Below are 19,693 nucleotides of genomic sequence, written 5' to 3' on the forward strand. Positions count from 1 at the left end.
GAGCATTGAAAGGAGGACATGGGAGCACTGAGAGGAGTAATTAGTGAGGTTTGTGAGGAGGACATGGGAGCACTGAGAGGAGTAATTAGTGAGGTTTGTGAGGAGGACATGGGAGCACTGAGAGGAGTAATTAGTGAGGTTTGTAAGGAGGACACAGGAGCATTGAGAGGAGGACATGGGAGCACTGAGGAGTAATTAGGTTTGTGAGGAGGACAGAATGATCTGAACAAAAGACACAAAGCCAGGTCGTGGGAAATTTGCCTGTGAATGTGTTACAGAGATACTGAGAGTTCCAGGCTGCCAAGTCTCATTTCTTCACTGTTTTCATTGTTTCTACCCTCAGTCCTGTCTGTAAAGAACACAGAGTTCTTTTCATACCTAAGGAGACTTCCCTGCTCCTCTGACCTGTAACAGTGCCTTGTCAGTTTGCCAAGCTCTGAGCACTAGGAAGGTGGGTCACTGGGTAATGCAAGTTTGAGGACTTGAGTTTGGATTCCCAAGCACCCAAGGAAAAGCCCAGGCTTGTACTCCCAGTGTGGAGAAGAAGGTAGAAGAGGATCCCAGGGATTGTCTGGCCAGTCAATGAGCTCCAAGGTCAGTGAGAACTCTGTCTCAAAAGATAAGATGGAAAGCAACTGAGGAAGACACCAACCCTGCACCTCAGGCCTCCACAAATGTGTGTGATCATGTCTGTGTGCATGTGCAGATGCACTCACACAACATAGCCCGTCCTTAGAACCACAGGGAGTCCTCCATCATCTAGGCCTCTGGTGCATTCGAGGCCACCATTTTATGAGTCTACTTTAACTGAAATGACTCGCTGTGTGTTTCTGCCTCTGTGTCTATAATTACTATAATAATCTTCCTCTGAGTGTCTGCATCTTTGCTCTTTAACTTTGTTAGGTCTTTGATAGCCAAAGGCCCTGCCCCCAGCACACTGTAGAAAAGAGTAACTGCTTTCCTACATTCTAACGTGTGACCAGCTGGTGTGCTCATTTGTATTTGAGAGCTATTTCCTAGCTCATACACACATGCAACAGGAACAAATAAGGTTTTTTTTAATGCAGCTATTTTTAGTCACCACTGTATGTCTATTACCTGGAATAACATCACACATATATAGAAAACACTAAATTTAAGGAAGGATAAAAGGAGTCTTAAGTGTCTGAGTGTGTCTTGTGCATTATAGTACTGAGAATTAACACTGTCGAAGTCAGAGGAGTGGAAAAGAGGGCTTCATTGAAGTGAGGGAAGATTACGAATTAATTATAGGTGTGTTTGCTTCATGGTGCTTTATGAAACATACAAATAAATATAAGTAGCCAGAGATTCTTGTTTGGGAGTATAGGTCAAAAAACTTAAGGTAGGGGAACGAGATACGTATAGACAGGAAGCTGTTGTATCTAAAGAGGACGTCTCTAAAAGTTCTACATTATTTGTATAGAGGACGGGCACTTACATTTGGTAGGAGAAAAAAGAATTGTGAATGCAAATATTTTCTAGGTTTTATAATGAAATCCTTTATCTCTGAAAAACAGCATTCAGTCATTTGTAGAGAATTAGATTGGGGGCTCAGTTGGGATCAGGCAACACTAATTTAGAATGAAATTCACTTGTTCTCTTGAAGTTTTTCCCAGCAAAATCTAGTTATATGGTACATGAGACAAATTGACTAATTCATCTAGAAAAAAAAAGAGCAAAGTTCAGCTGAGAAAAGGGTGAAGCAACTGAGCGAAATAAACCAATTGGTTTTGCTATTTATTTATCTGCTCAAAAAAATGTCCATTGAGTATCTCTTCCGGACATTACTAATACTGAATTCAAAAAGACATTGCTTGTCTCTAGGAGTTCATGATCTGGTAAATGCATGGTCTTATGAATACCTAAGATATATTAGAATATATGATGTACATAGTGTTTTGACAAAGAAGAAAAGAAAGCCATCAGAAAATAAGTGACGTGTCACCAAGAAGTGGCTATCTTACTGCTTTGTTAAGTGCTTTGTTACGGCCGTGCACGTTAGGCTCATGTTGTGCCACACTTCAGCAGATGCTGCCTTTTGAATTAGTTTTAACTTTATTTTGATTCAGGTTATCCGTACTATGATACTATAGCAGAAAATTACCAGACTTACAGACTATGTGATATACTTAATGTCTGTCTTCCATTTTTTTCTTCATAGAAATCCCTGTGACAGAATTCTACTTCACCACATCAAGAGCATACCATTCATACACTTAATACATGTATTAGAACCCTACATTCTAGTGATGCTTTACACTTAATAAGTGCGCACGAGAACCCTCCGTGCTAGTGATGCTTTTTACATGGTGGAATGCTCTTTTAAAACGTAGCATAAACTAGAGTACTTACAACGCTAATTTATAGTGCTTCGGTTATATGCCAGATTTTGTGTATACCAGATTAGACTGCCTCAGTTATACTGGCATTGATATAAGGGTTAAGAATACATTGCTAAGAGGTTTTCTTAATATTATATAATTTTATCAGAAGAAGTATTTCAGTATTTTTCCAAAAACAAAACAACAACGAAACATTATTACTTCATAGGAGAAGTCTTCTGAGAGGGTGAAATTTAATTCCAGACTCATTTTACACTTACAGTGCTATCACCGGATGCTACACTAGCAATAGTAACACATAAGTTGCATGATTGTACACCACCACCTTCCTGGAATCGCCATGCTCTGCCAGACTCTGTCTGCATCCCCTGAACTGTAGCTTCGTTTCCTCTCTGTGCGTTTCAGCTCATCTGCAGTTCTTCCATGTATTCTGAATGGAGCGTGTCGGTAGAGTGAGCCGCCTCCTGGAAAGGAGTAGTCTGTCCTCCTTCCTCCTGTGTTCTCATTGCCGTTTCAGTCAGCTAAGCGGCAATGATGGGCAAACATGGCTTTCAAACCAGACTACTCATTCCAAACTGGAGCTCTGCTGCTTTTAAACTGTCACCTTGAGTACAGAAACTTGATGGTCTCTACAGTTGTAACGATAGAGAGCTTAAAAATGTGCTGACACATCACAGACTATCTGTCAGCTAACGCCATTCGGTGCACTATTTCTCAGACGTCTGTTTATATTCTGACACATCTCAAATCTGTACCGGATGCAATCCTCTCTCCTAAGTTTCAACTTTAACATACGAAGTAAAGTGCATATTTGTGCCAAGATAGCTTACAAATGACTCAGACTCAGCATGTCTCCTAAAGCTGACCCTGATCTCGACTGGTTGGTTGTTGTGGACCCTGTCTTGTCACTGACCTGGCACTTTCTGTGTAGACCAAGATGACGCTGAATTCATAACAGTGCTCCTCCCCCCCCCACCCCCCAGGTGCTGTGGTTATCAGTGTACAACCACACTGGAAATCCTTGTTTCCTTCTACTTCTTGACAGACACAGCCATTTACCCACTCACCCAGGTCAAAACCCAACACCCTGCCTTCCAGGTCCTGCTGACTATGTCATCGTGCGTAGCACATCGGCCCTTTCCTCCCAGTGTGCATTATTTCTGTACTCTGCTGCTTTTTCTGGTGTGAGCCATCAAAATGTGTCTGCCCATCATCTCTCTTATACCGTGTGTCAGCATCCAGGCCATTCAGGACACTGCTTCCAAATTTCACAGTTTGAAGAAGCAAATAGGATTATGATTAGCTTACATTTTTTAAGTCACCTAAAGGATAAAATTTACATTGTAACCAACTGTCTCTTAAGGCACATCCATTTAAAGGATAAAATTTACATTGTAATCAGCTATCTCCTAAGGCAGATCCATAAAAGAACTTTCTGTTCTTTGTATACACTGTCAGCACTTCCCCTATTCCTTCCGTCACTTTCTAAGAGTGAGCACAGTGGTTATTGAGACAGCACAGACTGTCCTTCATTTTCTTTCGTATCTTCAATATGATACCAGATAATAATGTCAGCACGATGGTTCTCACAGTTTATGATTTGTCTGTGATTTCACTGGACTAGTCAATGTTGAAAAACGTTTAGAAATTGTAAGTGATCCAAGTTTTCTCTCTCAATTTGATGGAGTCATTTTGTATTCTATAATACTCAGACTGGGTTTTTGTATGATGTTTTGTTTTTTGTTTTTTTTTTTTTTTTATTTTGTTTCACAGAAGTGCCAGTCTTTGGTGATTTGAAAGTTGTTTCATTTTCTTTTGATGGATCTCTCCACAAATTGATTTTAAAAATACTACATTAGAAAAAAATCATTTACCAGAAGTGTACTTGATCTGTACCTGGTTGGCAGTATTTCTGGAGCTGTCAAACTACAGAAGAGCACAATAACTTAAACAGAACTTAACATACAATAGTTAACTTTTTACAACTGAAAAATGGAAGTGGTACAGACAAGAAATATTGCATCAGCCTTACAGTTTGCACCCCACAAGTGTAACCAGTATGATGGCACATGGCTCGGACTGCCTTGTTGGTCACAAGGTGACAGATTGGACCAGCGCTGCAATGCAGGGTGTGCCCTAATGGTGATACAGTGCTGTGCACGGAACCCTCCAGAATTTTACTCCTGCCATGACAGTTCTCTTGAAATACTGGTTTTCCATAATAAATACTTTCACAATGATTGCTTAAAGGCTTTTTTGTTTTCTTTTTTACAAAAATAATTTGATGCTTCATATTTCAAACTATCCTGTGATGCTTTGGCTTCTGTTTACTGTTGTGTGGGCCTGCTGTAATGAATTGATTCAGGAAGTACATGGCTTCATTGTTTCTCTTAAGGACTGTCATAAATTAAACACACTTTTTTTCATTCATTAGTTTACTCCTTTGAAAGAGTTAAGAGATAGGTAATTTAACATTCAAATTAAATTAGGCAAGCTATGAATATAAATAGAACTTACACTGTTTCTTAAAATTATTCAAACTACATGATTTTACCTCGTTTTCCATAAAATTGCCAACATAAATCACTCATGAATAGCTTGTTTGTAAAACATATTTTTAATTAGCTAATTGCTGTGGAAGCCTAGTAGTGCCAAAGCCTCCTTAAATAAGTATTCCATACCTAAGTCTGTAAGAGCCACAGAGCCTTGGTGGAGTTTATCACAGACCTGTATGTGTGCATATCAGAAGGAATCTCCTCCAGTTCAGTATGAAAATCATGTTAGCTTTTTAAAACAATGACGTGTATAAGTAAAGGATAAACTTACTATAAGTAATCATTTTTGCAAATTTAGGATTATCCTTTCTCAGTTTGACATATGAAAGAGGAGGAAAGAAATTAACATTTCTTTGCTACCAAAAAAAAAGTGTATGTCATAATCCCAGAGCTTTGATAGTAATTCTTTACTGGATTTCATACACCATACAGAGATGTGATCAAAAAGGAGTCACAGTGGGATTGCTGTAGTCTAAGAGTGTCGTACGCCTTGGGGTTACACTAACAGTGATAGGGCGAAAACAGCATCTGTCAGAACCTTCCCTTGAATACATACCCACTCAACTAGATGTGGCACAGGCTGCTGTAGTCACCAGGGATACTCAGGCAGAAAGATTGTGACACTGAGGCCAGCCTGAGTCACCTAGGCAGACCCCATCTTAGAAGGTGAGCGAGCGGTCAGGATGGGGGAGGCAGGCAGGAATGACCCCAGCATCGTGATAGAGCTACTTCTTACTGTGCTCACGACTCGGAAGGGGAATTACAGCAAAAACATAAAGGAAGAAAAGTATATCTACTTTTATTTACCTAAACTTAAAAAAGAAAAGGCTTGGAATATAGAAATGTAAAGCTAAAAAGTGTCTTAATTATATTCATGAAGATCCTTCAAATTCTTTTCAAGGGTTTTGAGATCTTACTTTTCTAGAAGAAATTTTATAAAAATAAGTATCGATTAAAAAGCTCTTTTTTTTTTTTTAAGTCTAGTTGACAAAGCCTTGTATCTGTCGCTCGCTCATCACGTGAGTGGTCGGTTGTGTTAGACTTACCAGTACCCACTGCAACAGGACTAGAGCAGCTGTCTCGCTAATCATAGAGTGCTGTTGATGACACACTACCATTCAAAGTGCTCAGTCTGTTGTTATAACACACAGGACAGCAACCGATTGAAAAAAAATGTAAAGATTCTTCATTCACCTGACTTACAATCAAGAAAAAGTTACATGAATATTCTGAAATGATTGTAAAGTGGATAACTTCAGGTTTTATTTTTAAAATCATCAGAAAATAAAAGCAAGTCCCTTACTTTGGGTTTTTATTTTCAGTTTGAAGGCATAGCTGTTCTTTAAAAAGTGTTGAGTGACATCCACTTTGATCAGTTACGGAATGAGTTACAAAACTCAAGAGCTGTAGGTAATGAAAACGTAAGTGTGTTTTCTTTCCTGTTCTAGTTACCTACCGGTTTTCTAAAGTAGTAAGCATACATGAACACTTGAGGGCCGAGTACTGGAGCGCCTGAGCAGAGAGGGCGAGGGTCACACTCAGCATTACAAAAGGCAACTCTCTCTTTTTGAAGGGGATTGCTTTGACTGTTTTCCAGGTACTGGGACAATTCCAGATTCATTACAACTTATGGGATGGCTATTAACTATTCATATGTTGACTTCAGACTTGGTTTGCGTTGTATGGAAAACTTAGTTCTTCAGTTTGACAGAAACAAACCAAAAACTAAATAGAAGTTTATAATTAAGACTCAACATCCATTAACTAAAAATTTCATCAGAGGATTCACAAGGCATCAGTCTCGCTGACCAGAGCATACTTAGTAAAAGAATAAGTCTTTTACTTTTAGAAACTAATGTTAATTATGAAAGAATATGTGTATATTAATAAAAACATTAGGTGCAATCTCTTGCACCTTTCTAAGTAACAAAACATTTCCCATGGTTTCCCAGTTCTAGCATGTTGGGCTAAGGACACTTAAACCTGGGTTGTTTTTCATAGGCAATTCTTTATGAAATAGTTGCAGTAGGTAAAGATCTGCTTACAGTGAAGCACACAGCAGAACACCCAGGATAGAAGTCAGACATTCAGGTGTTTAAGAATCTCTTTAGAGTTTTTGCTTTGTTTCTGCTTACAGATTTAGAAGAGCAGTTTTAACTCGTATAGTTGTAGCTTGGCAGACATTGGATGTTGACAGGCGTTGTTTTCCTTCATTAGGAAGTGTGCATGAAATCTCTTTAGGCATTAAGAGGATTTTCTGAATGTATATAACTGTTGGAAAAGAGTTATAACCAGGAGCAATTTAAGAGTTCTTTTGAGTACCTTCCTGTGCCAGTGTTCTGAGTCTCTCCTGAGACTGTTTGTGTCTCCCTTCTGTGCTGTCCCTCCATTAACACTGGTTTGGGCTGTCAGGCTATCACTGGACTAGATGCTGGGGCAAAATGGGATAACACACTGACTCTGTGAGTGAGTTAGAGGTACAGGTACCCAGAAGAGGGAGTGTCAATCCCCCTAGATCTGCTGAGGAAGGCGGAAGACATGTACATGAAACTCAGTAATGCTGGGCAGTGGTGGCACACGCCCTTAATCCCAGCACTTGAGAGGCAGAGGCAGGCGGATTTCTGAGTTAGAGGCCAGCCTGGTCTACAGAGTGAGTTCCAGGACAGCCAGGGCTACACAGAGAAACCCTTTCTCGAAAAAACAAAAAAGAAGTTGCTTACTTTTTTTCTCTTTTACATTAAGAAGTAAAGATACTATTAATCTCTTACATCTGGCTATCGCTTTATGTTTTGATTAGTATAGATGTTTTATACTTGGTAGTAGCCTCATCATTTTCAAGAATGGTGTTCCTTTTCAATATAATCTTCACAAGCTTTCTCTTCCATTTAAAAAACAAACTTCTTAAGCCCAATTATAATTAAAACAAAACATGGCTTAAGATCTCCGTATTTTATTCCCAGCCCTGGGAAAGCTAAAGGAGGAGGATCGGGATTTCATATTCAACCTTGGCTATATAATAGGACCATAGCTCAAGACATATATACATGTGGATCTTAAGATCAATACATTTCCTCATGTTTGGGCCCCATTTTATTACAGATAATGAGGAGATCTAATTTTCTTGATTTTGATGTTTTATGGTGTCAGATGGTTGAATTTCAATAAATTAAGAGACAGGTGTCATGTCAGAAATACAGATTTGTTTTTTCATATGGCACAATCATATGTTTTGGTTTTCTGACCACTACCATATATCTTATATGGCTAGAGTTGTCTTGTTCAATTTTACAGTCACGAGAGCATTTAGACTCCTGGTAAACATTAGACTTTTAATCCATATTCTATCAACCAATGATCTTTGTGGTTAAAGGATAATTTCCTGCTTTAAATGTGAAGAACTGTGCACATACGTATATTTACGGAGGGAGTTGTTCTTTAGAGCATTGTGTTTAATAGCAGCCAGTCTAAGCAGATGGTTCAGTCATCAAAGACTTTTAAGATAGGCTCGTATGAAAACTCTAAATGATGGGTTGCATGCAATAATTTCATATCAAACAGCAACACATCCAAAAGTTAAGAAACTGCTTTCTTCTTTTCTCCCAGAATGATGGTGTTGAATGTGGCTAGAACAGCTCGTACACTACGGAACCATTGCGATGCTTGGCCCTTATTCTAGCTGTGTCTTGAAGGTTGTACAAACAGTTATAGTAACTAGTCCTCACATGACTTAAAGAACATAACTTCTGATGTACCGGTATTTTCAGGATTCAGAGAGTTTTCTGTTATCACTTTAGTTCTAAAGTTGTTGTAATTTGTACTAGTCAGACAATAGCTGTTGGATCTCTATGTTCATGTACTCTTACAAAGAGCCCGAAAATATAACCTGAAAGGTTTATAACACATTATATTCTGCAAGTGGAATGTTTAAATTCAAATATTGGTTAGGATATCTCCATAGGAAGTACAGGCCCTACTTGTTAAAAGGATGTGTATCTCATTATTTAGTTTGGCAGTACTGAATTATGAGTTCAAACTGTCATGTGTCCCTGTCATGTGTGAAAATAAATGCTAGTCTAAAAAATTTGAAGCATTTCACTGTAAAGCCAACAGAAAGTCAGACATAGAGGTGGACTGTTTCCAGTGTAAAATGTCCTTTTGCTTCCCTGGGCTTTTAGGTACTTTTGATTCCATTCGTTATAAGCAAATCTATATTTACCACATGTGCAAAGATTTCGTTTAACAAAAATGAATTGAATATTGTGTGCTAAGATTGAGAGGAAAATGATAAAAGCCGAGAGAATAAAGGCATTAGTAGATGTTGGCAGACGTTGTTAATAAATGTGTATATTTACTGTGCATGGACTAAGTGATGTTCTTAGCGCTGAGATTACAGATACATAGGCTGTCATGGAGGTCACAGCCCACAAGACATAGACCAACAGTAATGTTATGATATGTCTAAAAGTCCGTGCTAGACTCAAAGTGAACACAAGTGCAGCAGGAGACATTGTCGAGGAACTGAGTGCAGGTCCCCAGTAGGCTGCCTGAGTCTCGTTAGAGGGTAAGGCGTGAGCCATGTTTGCAGATAGGTGAGGCTGTATGTGCAGAGAGAGAGGAGCGTAGCAGTCCAGTGACTGGCAGTGAACAGAGTAAAGGAATTGTCAAGGGACTAGGATGAATAGAGAGGTTCGTCTAAGAACTGGGAGTTCAAGTATGAATGCAAGGATGTATTAAAGGTTCTATAGCAAGGCATTGACATGGCTAAACACACATTTAAAAGATCACTGGTTATGAATAGAGAGTTAACTTTTCTTCAGTTGCATTTGGAAGGTCTTCTAAGTCAAGGATATAGAGCACATGAATAATTGAGCAAAAATGAAGTTCAGAACTTTGTTGATGTTTGTACCACTTGTTTTTGAGCTATGTGTAAAGCCATAAACTTGCTCATGTAAGTATGGTAATAGACTCTAGTGGAATGCTGCGTCCATATGACCCTGACCCAGTCACAGCCGCCAGGTACTGCTGTGACTGGCTCCTCTGCCCAGTGTCTGTCTAGTGTTGATCCTTCTGGTGGCAGATCAGGATACTTACTGCTAAGTAATGGCATCTCTGTTGTGGTGTGGTCCATATGGCCACACCACCTCCTCCAGTGCTAGGTTTGTAACTAAGGTGAAGTGTAATATAAAAGAAGAAAATGAAACTCGGGTGGAAAGACTTGAGAAGAAACATAGGAAGTATCCTTTCCCTTAATTACCTGCTACATTATAAACTACCCTATGTGTATCTTTTAATACAAAGACAAATTCTGTACAGGAAGCAAATGTAAAGGACTCTGAAGACCTGCAGGGCCCAGCCTGAGTCTGAGATGGTGCCAAGGCCCTGTAATGCTAGCTGCTCAAGGGATGGAGGGAAGAAAAGGAACAGTTCAGGGGCTGCTTGTGACACAGAGTGAGTTCAAGGCCAGCCTGGACAACTGAAAATCCTGTCTCAGAATCAAAAGGACAGTAAGAAGGTGCCAGTGGGGAGGTTGGAACTCAGTCAGAGTGACTGGTTACTCTCTGGCAGCTCAGAGGACCTCAGGAGGGGAGGACCTTAGGAGGAGAGGGAGAGTCGGAACAGTAACTCTGTGATACAAGTAAGCTCCAAGTCTTTCTTGAGGGATGGGGAACTCAATATAGACAACATTCAAATCGTATAGATATAATTAGGACTACTCAGTAAACAGGCTTTTTTAAATAAATAATTGAGATCAAAAAATGAGTAATATAATTTACTTGGAAGAACTAAATAAAACTAAAATATGCTTATTTTGGTGTTTTGGGCAGACTACATAATATAGTCATAATTTATATTACCTGTATGAACACCCAGCTGAACTTCCCCTAGCTACATAGAAGCCTATGTAACTTCATGCAGCTCAGTGGCTTACCAGCTCTCCAGAACTTTGATTTCCATGAATATTAATTGAGACTCAGCAAAATGGATCTTTAAAACTTTACATGCAAGCAACTGGTTTCCCATAGAGCGCTTTGTCACTGTCTCCAAGACACATAGATTCCTATGGAGACATTGCATATTTGAAACATTCATTAATAAAGCAACACGGTGTTCTCTCTGAGGTGAAATCAGAAGGCATCATCCATTTAAAGTTATTCCAAATAATTTTGAGATATTATATATAATACAATAATTTTGGGATAAAATATTGTGGAAAATATATATCTACCATCTAATAAAGTTTTTATTAGGAATTTATTCAAAATAAAGAATTGGAGAAAAACTTTGCAGTTTTATATAAACAAAAATTAGATTGTTATTGTATTAAGAGTTTCGAAAGAACATATCGAGTTTGCCTGAAGTTTGTTTTCAGTAGGTTTTCCTGGTCAGTAGTACCCTTTCTAAACGCCACTACCAGCTGAACCTATGGCAGGTTTAGAAACTGCCCTTTGTGATAAGGCTCTGGCTGCAGAGGCAGTAAGTACAGCCCGGGCATTGGGATGTATCCATGAGGTATTGGTATCAAAATCCACAGGGGCACCAGTGCTTTATATAGTAAGAGGTTCATGGTTATCACATAGCCTCTGTATCTCCTACTACATTCTTTAAATCGTCTCTAGACTGCTTATAAAACCTTTATATTGCACTGGCTAAAGTATAATGACCAAAAAAAACAAGATGTTCAGTATGAATGTAATTTTTTCCAAATATTTTCCTATCTGCAATTGATTTGAGTCCATGGCTGCCACAGGCCATTTGCACCCTTTCCAAATTGTCTTTGCTTGCACGCCGTCTTGGTTTTTACCTACTCAGGCTACTTTCCAGGTGCCTGGGATACTTAGACAGCCCATAATTTCTACAATTGAGTAAAAGAAGGAAAGAAAACACTGAGCTTCTCCCCAGTTAACAGGTAGTTTGTTGTGGTTAAAATTATGCAGATTTTGGAGCAATAAGTATTAGTGGTTTGTTTGTTAGTATTAACTGACTGAGAGTTTGGGAAGTGAGTCATCTGAATACCTCATGTGAGTGTTTACCTGTTACTCTGCACCAGGAGCCATTTCTGTCTCTGTGTATGCCACAGTAAATTGATTTGCTTTGCTTACATTTTAACAGTTTAAGTATGCATGTGGTTTCTTTTACTTTAAAATATGTTTTGTTCTTTGCAGTGTTTGAGCAACACACCTCCACTTACTGAATATTTTCTCAATGATAAGTACCAAGAAGAGCTGAATTTTGACAATCCCTTAGGAATGAGAGGTGAAATAGCTAAATCCTATGCTGAACTCATCAAGCAGATGTGGTCTGGAAAGTTTAGCTACGTCACTCCAAGAGCGTTTAAGGTTAGTGTGGTGACCTTACTCTTAGTAAGTACGTGTGCTCTTGTCCCTGGAGGATCGACACAACAACTCACCAGCTGAGGGATGAAGTCCCCTCGCAGTGTCTCCTGGGGTCCCAGAGACACAGATATGGCTTACAGCAGGACAGTGATTAGGGGTTTTCATTTGGGTTTTGTTTTCTAGTGTCTAGAAATGGGCTGGAGAGGAATGGCTTAGAGGTTAGGGGCGATTGCTGCCCTCCTAGAGGACCTGGGTTTGGTTTCCAGTACCAACATCGGGTGGCTCGGAAACGCCTCTGTAACTCACGCTCGAGTAGAGCTGATGCCCCCTTCTGACCTCCATGGGCATTTGCGTGTGCACGTGTGTGTGTGTGTGTGTGTGTGTGTGTGTGTGTGCGCTCGCGCATATATACACTGATATGTTTTAGAATGGTTTAGACTGTCTCTGGAAAGCCCATATGAACATTTTATATGTTGCAGGAGCTTTATTTGGACATGCCACTAAGTCTGAGTAATCTAGTTTATCCTTGTGCTCATTGTAAACTGTAAAAAAAATCAGAATGAAACTAATTTGCAAAACAACCATCAGCTAGTCATTGATTGTGTTCTCAGTCTGGTTCTTACACTTGGGTGTTTGTGTGTATGATGTCGATGCTTAGATCTTACCCTTAGGGAGAAGTCACTGTGAGCCATAGTCTTTACAGATAAGTGGCATGCCTAGAACATCTGCTAAGAAATAGTTTGTTAACCATCTAACTGTTCCTAAAAAATTAATCAGAGCCGAAGAGATGGCTGTGCAGTTAAGAGCACTGGCCACTTTTCCAGGGGACCAGGGTTCAGTTCCCAGCACCTGTATGGTAGCTACCTCCCTACAGTCTGTAACTCTAGTTCAAACAGGTACTGTATGCAAATGCTGCAAAGACAGTGCAGGCAGGACACCAGTTTTGATTCTTCACAAGTTATTTTCCATAAAGGTATCACAAATTAAATGAGGGAATACAGAAGCACATTCATCGAGAAAAGCAAGATTTGATTCTATCAAGCCTCCATCACAGTTTTCACCAATTACTGAATACATTTTCTGTTTTATGTGTGTTTGAAAACTTGGGATTTGTTATATATGGTTAACACATTAATACTAATTTCACAACCAACACTATAACTCATTGCTTAACAAAATGTATTTAATTGTATTTTCCCCATAAAGTACATGACTACCCCTGTGTTTATAAATGACACCTTAGCACTCTGCTTGGGAACTGTTTCAAGCACTAGCTAGCCTGGCAGAAAAGTACCAAAGTATAGAAAGAAAACACTAAGAAAATTACAAAAGGATGCTGAAACTAAAAGGCAGTATAGCTCACTGACCTTCTTGAAGGAAGTGCACATCAGTAACAGGGTTTTACTGGAGGACACCTCCAGATGGTTTAAAATGTATCACGACTTGGGCATAGAAGTAATTTATAATATATAGGTGAAAATGAGAACAACCATGTGCTTTTTAAGAAATCCTGTCGCGCTGATTTTGTGATTTTGTTTGTCTTACAGACACAGGTAGGACGTTTTGCACCTCAGTTCTCTGGATATCAACAGCAAGACTGCCAAGAGCTGCTGGCTTTCCTATTAGATGGATTACATGAGGACCTGAATAGAATTAGGAAAAAACCGTATATCCAGTTAAAAGATGCTGACGGGAGGCCAGACAAGGTAAATGAGTGAAGGTCATAGTGTTATTGTCTTCACTGTTAACGTTTTGTAACACCTCTTAGTAACTGGGTTTATGTCCTTTGTAGGTGGTTGCAGAAGAAGCCTGGGAAAACCATTTAAAGAGAAATGATTCCATCATAGTAGATATATTTCATGGCCTTTTCAAGTCTACACTAGTGTGTCCTGAGTGCGCTAAGATCTCGGTGACTTTTGACCCTTTCTGTTACTTAACGCTTCCATTGCCTATGAAAAAAGAACGCAGCTTGGAGGTTTATTTAGTTAGAATGGATCCACTTGCTAAGCCTATGCAAGTAAGTAACGACTTGTTTCTTGGCATTTGTTATTTTTACTTAATTCATACTGGGACTATGAATTTGTTGGTTTCTTCAGCACTATTCAAAAATAAAATTTATTGGATAATAGCTTTTATAAACTAAATATTCTGGAAGCTGCACCTGTTTAGAAATATGTGAAGTTGAAAGATATCATAGAAAAATAAATTTATCAAATTTCTTTATCACATCAAAGACAACCAAGATGTTTGTTTTACAATTTGGGATGGATATCCACTTAGAAAGATTAATAACAGTATTATTATATGTATTTTTCCTATCAAGAATTTTGAAATGTACTTATTTTGTATGTATGGGTATTATGCCTGTGTATGTCTCTATACTGTTCTGGTCCCTGGGCCTGGAGCATGGTTGTGTGCTCCCATGGGTGCTGAGAATGGAGCCTGGCTCTTACAGAGGCGCCGCAGTGCTCTTACCCACTGAGCCGGCTCTAGCACCCCTTAGTCAAATTCATTATGTTGTAGGGTTTTTTTCCTGGTCTCTTGTAGAAGTAAAGCTCCTGTTGTATTTTACTTTCATATTTATTATTGTCTGTGTATGTGTCTATTGTGTATTTATTATCTATTGTATTTATTGTGATTTGTGATACGATCATGCATAAGGAGAAGTAACCTTCAGGCATTTCATGATTTTGATGAAAAATAAAAAATTGGTAAAAAAATACGTGGTTCAGGGTCAGCAGGATTCCTCAGCGAGGTAAAGGCAGTTGCTGCCAAACCTGACAATGCTGAGTTGAGTCCCTAGCACCCACGTGGTGGTAGGAGAGACCCTGCCCTCACAACTACACTCTGACTCCCACACTCATGACGTGACATGCACGTGGACACAGTTAATAAAACCTTAATAGTAAAAGTACTTGTTCAATTGATGTTTTAGTCTTTAGTTTATGCTTTGCTTGTTCCATGCAAAACCTCCGTGGTACATTAATGTCAGCTGGTGGCCTGGGTCCTTTGTCATGTGCTATCACTGGATTCCTCAACATTTTATGAGAAAAATGCTACATTTTCTGTTTTTAAATCAATTCTTCCTTCACATTTGACCTCCTTCTGGTGACAGCTCCTCCTTTCTCCTCTGTCGCAGTACCTCAAAGATTTTAGTTTCACCTTATCTTCTTCCTTTTTCAACTACCCAGGGCTCTTTGTAGGCTAGGAGCTTATACCCAGTGCTGTGCCGTGTAAATATTAATGCAAAAGTACATCCAGATCTGTGTTACTCACTTGGTGCGTTTTCCCTAAACAAAGCAGGTTAACTTCTGACTCTTACGTTATTTTCCATAAATTCTTAGAGTCAGATTTGTAGATACCGAGTAGAAGTAAATCTGTGTGAAAGGTACCCTGTGAGCAAAAGTACCTTTACTTCCTCTTAGTAAGAACAGTGTCTGTGCAGTGATTTAAAGCTAAACATCCTTCATTGAAAGTGATACAAGCTCCAGGCAAGCCAGACTCTGTGTTCAGTGTCACAGTGGTTGGGGTCCAGAAGGAGAGTCTAAGAAGGCCACTCAGCAGTCCTTAAGTTTATGTGTTTAGGCTGAAGAGAAACTGCTTGTGTTTCTCTTCTGATTGAGTGAGCAGTGGGCTCTAGGAGCTAAGGGGATTGTTAGGGGAACGCAGTAAAGGCTGTTGTAGTTTGGGGTTTGGGATTATTTGGTTTTTTTTTTTAACTTGTGTATATTTCAGCACTTGCACCAAGTTAAGGTAAATACAGAAGGGGTAATTGCTAGATTTGAGCATCAAAGGAAGGAGAAGGCAAAATTCAGGCCCAGGTGTGAGGGTCAGGTATGCACAGACACAAAGATGTGTCTCACTATAGGCTCAGAGAGAGGAACAAGCACCTCTGGATTCAAACTAGACTCCCCTAATCAAAACAGCTTCAGTTTCCTAAGTGAAGTAAGTGTTGTGCAGCTAGTGAGGTAAGAAAGCTAAAAAATGGTGAAGATTTCAAATGCTTTCTGTAGCTGAGCAACGCGGAATGTTCCTGGGCAGTGGGAGAAGTATCCAATTAGACTGTCATTTGTAGCTCACCAACGCTGAAAGTGGGACATTTATTTCCTCCAGCATACATGAACAGCCATGAGAAAGTTCCTGTCTTAGTGAGAGTTCTATTGCTCTACAGAGACACCATGACCATGGCAGCCATTTAAAGTTTCTGAGGTTTAGTCCGTTGTTATCCTGGAGGAGAGCATGGTTTCACGTAGGCAGACATGATGCAAGACAAGTAGATCTGGGTCCACAGGCAACAGGAAGAGAGAGCCCTTGGGCCTGGCTTGGGCTATTGAAACTTCAAAGCCCATCCATAATCCTCCAACAAGGCCACACCTCGTAATCCTTTCGAATAGTACCACTCCCTGATGACTAAGCATTCAAACATGGGCCTGTGGGGGGCCATTCTTATTCACACCACCACAGTTCAGCAAAAATAAAACAGAGTTTTGTAGCAAGGAAATTGAGGGCATAACAATACAGGGTTATGGTGAAAGGGCATCATGATGGACCGCAGAGAGAAAGGGCTGGAAACCTCTGCACAACCCAACAATAGGCAAGTAACCTGTTGGTTTAAGTTAGCAGAGGTGAAACAGTTGTAAGTGTAGGCTGTGAGTCAGTGAGCGCGGTCAAGCACAGCCAGCATGCTGTCCTGGTGGACGATCCCCTGGGCACTCTGAGCCTCTTGACTGTGGGAGCTCAGGCACAGCGACTCCTTGTTTGTCCAATGTGATAAACTCATGACAAACTTTTGTTTGTTTTTTAGTATAAAGTTATTGTGCCCAAAATTGGAAACATACTAGATCTTTGTACGGCATTGTCTGCTTTGTCGGGAGTACCTGCAGATAAGGTGAGGTGTTTCTGAGATTAAAGTGTGGACATTGGTCTTCAGTTTCTCAGTATTGTAAAACCAGCTTAATAGACATTTATTTCCTTCTAGATGATAGTCACTGACATATACAATCATAGATTTCACAGGATATTTGCCGTGGATGAAAACCTAAGTAGTATCATGGAGCGGGATGACATTTATGTGTAAGTATGGTACCCATCCGCGCTCTGTCGTTCAGGGGAATCTAAAGAACTAACACCAAACTTCCAGCTTATGGTCACTCTTGCTCTCGTAGGTTTGAAATTAACATCAACAGGACAGAAGACACAGAACATGTGGTTATTCCCGTTTGCCTAAGAGAAAAATTCAGACACTCTAGTTACACTCACCATACTGGCTCTTCACTGTTCGGCCAGCCTTTTCTTATGGCCGTACCTCGAAACAATACTGAAGACAAACTGTATAATCTCCTACTCTTGAGAATGTGGTAAGTGCCAAACAAGTATAGCTATACAGAATAAGCATGATAATATACAATAGATAAAGTCTTCATGCAAGGCACTCCCAGGATGTCAAACAAGCCTCTACTCAGCTTTGTTTAGACAGGTAGTGAAGCAGATAGAAATCTGACTTCAGCCAGGGATAGTGGTGGTCTACACCTGTCATCTAAGCCGTGGGTATGACCTACTGCATGAGCTGGTCTTAGGATATGATACACACCTATAATCCCAGCACTTAGATGGCGGAAATGGGACAATCAAGGATTCTCAGTCTACTCCTTTTACATAGCAAATGTGAGGACAGCCTAGACTACAAAAAAAAATGTGCCTTAAAATTCCCAAAATCAATAAAATAATAAAATGAAAATAAAATTACATTCTAATCCATTGAGTTGGTCACATTAAATTCATTACTGATGTTATTTCAAATGTAAAAACATAATTCGTAGCTGTTTATACCAGTGGGAAGGCAGTTTTAGTTGGCCAATGCCTGCTGTCAGTTCACAGTAGAAATGCTAGTAAATCTCAGACGGCCCTTTGTATGCATCCAGTGGATCAGGACTTCCCAGTAGTGTTAACAGGTGACAGATGGTGAGACAGCACATACACAGAGACACACACACTGCTTTTTTATAAACCTTAACGTGAATAAGATAATGGCAAATACCATTAGACACCTTTCTCTTAGCCTTTAGAGCTGACATATTTTATATTTCCTGTATACCAAACCATGGTCATTTCATGACTCATGAATAAAGATAACAGTAGACAGGTATAAGTATTCTTTCCTGGCAATGGTGCACACCATCTAAATGAGGGCTGTTGAGGAAGTTCTTGTTTTAAGTTGAGAAACAACCCACTGTGCTGCACCTTTAATAAACAAAATATGGGAAGCCCTAAGACAAAGAGACGGTTCAGTAGATAAAATAATGATGCTTGCCACCAGAGCCAGCAACCCAGGTGCAGTCCCTGAGGCCGAGTGACGGAAGGGGAGAACCAGTGACTACAGGTGTCCCTGGACCTCCATCTCCACACATAGGATGCCCACACACACACACACAAATGTAATTAAATTAAAACAGACCATGCAGCCAGGTGTGGTGGCGCACACCTTTCATTCCAGAACTGAGATGGCAGAGCCAGGAGAGCTATGAGTTCAGTGCCCGCCTAGTCTACATAGAGTTCCAAGACAGCCTCAGATGTACAGTGAGACCTGACTCAGAAACAAACAAAAACACCTAGAGGTATAAAGGGGAAAAAACCCTAGAAGTAAATAATCACCTTTTTATATTAAAAACCACACAAATATAGATTTTTTTTTTTTACTATTTTTACTCAGCTTTACTTAAAGTGTGAGGTCTTGAGTTTAAGACAGCTGGTTTTCTTAAGTAAAATGGAAAGTTAATTTTATAGCAAGCTCTTTTTTTTTTTTTTTTTTTTTTTTTGGTAGCCGGTATGTCAAGATGTCTACTGAAACTGAGGAAACTGATGGCCACCTGCGTTGCTGTGAGGACCAGAACATTAATGGGAATGGTCCAAACGGCATACATGAGGAAGGTTCACCAAGTAAGGCTTTGCGGTCATGTTCTAAGTACTTCTGACCTAGACAGGATTGCCTCAAAGACAAGGTTATGGTGTGGATTACTAAAGTAAAGCCCAGGAGTAGACATGGAAAAGCAGTCAGTCCTGCGATTTTGAAACGTAATGCAGGGTGTACTTAAAGATCTCCTTCCTTACACAAAGGTGAGATGGAAACGGATGAACCAGACGATGAGTCCAGCCAGGATCAAGAGCTTCCCTCAGAGAATGAGAACAGTCAGTCTGAGGATTCCGTCGGAGGAGATAACGACTCTGAAAATGGCTTGTGTACTGAGGAAACGTGCAAAGGCCAACTTACAGGACACAAAAAGCGACTGTTTACATTCCAGTTCAACAACTTAGGCAACACGGATACCAACTACATCAAAGATGACACCAGGCATATAAGATTTGATGACCGGCAGCTTCGGCTAGATGGTGAGTAGCTGAGAACCAGCCTGAGCCCTGACCTTGAGCAGAGCTGATTAGTCTT

General features: G+C 39.8%; 1 protein-coding gene across 6 annotated transcripts in view; it reads left to right on the top strand.

Moving 5' to 3' along the window:
* Positions 1-19,693, top strand: part of Usp15 (ubiquitin specific peptidase 15) — an 88,720-nt gene that overhangs the window by 57,704 nt on the left and 11,323 nt on the right. For 5 of the 6 annotated variants that reach the window (XM_028786538.1, XM_028786539.1, XM_028786541.1 and 2 more), the window contains 8 exons: positions 12,082-12,255; positions 13,800-13,958; positions 14,045-14,269; positions 17,057-17,140; positions 17,231-17,325; positions 17,418-17,609; positions 19,073-19,188; positions 19,366-19,638. In XM_028786538.1, coding sequence (XP_028642371.1) covers positions 12,082-12,255; positions 13,800-13,958; positions 14,045-14,269; positions 17,057-17,140; positions 17,231-17,325; positions 17,418-17,609; positions 19,073-19,188; positions 19,366-19,638 — 1,318 coding nt within the window. Of the gene's footprint in view, positions 1-12,081; positions 12,256-13,799; positions 13,959-14,044; positions 14,270-17,056; positions 17,141-17,230; positions 17,326-17,417; positions 17,610-19,072; positions 19,189-19,365; positions 19,639-19,693 lie in introns of those variants that run through there. The other variant, XR_003713835.1, reaches the window with a different exon arrangement.

This window comes from Grammomys surdaster, unplaced genomic scaffold (assembly GCF_004785775.1).
Source record: "Grammomys surdaster isolate TR1022 unplaced genomic scaffold, NIH_TR_1.0 125548, whole genome shotgun sequence".
Classification (NCBI taxonomy): Eukaryota; Metazoa; Chordata; class Mammalia; order Rodentia; family Muridae; genus Grammomys; species Grammomys surdaster.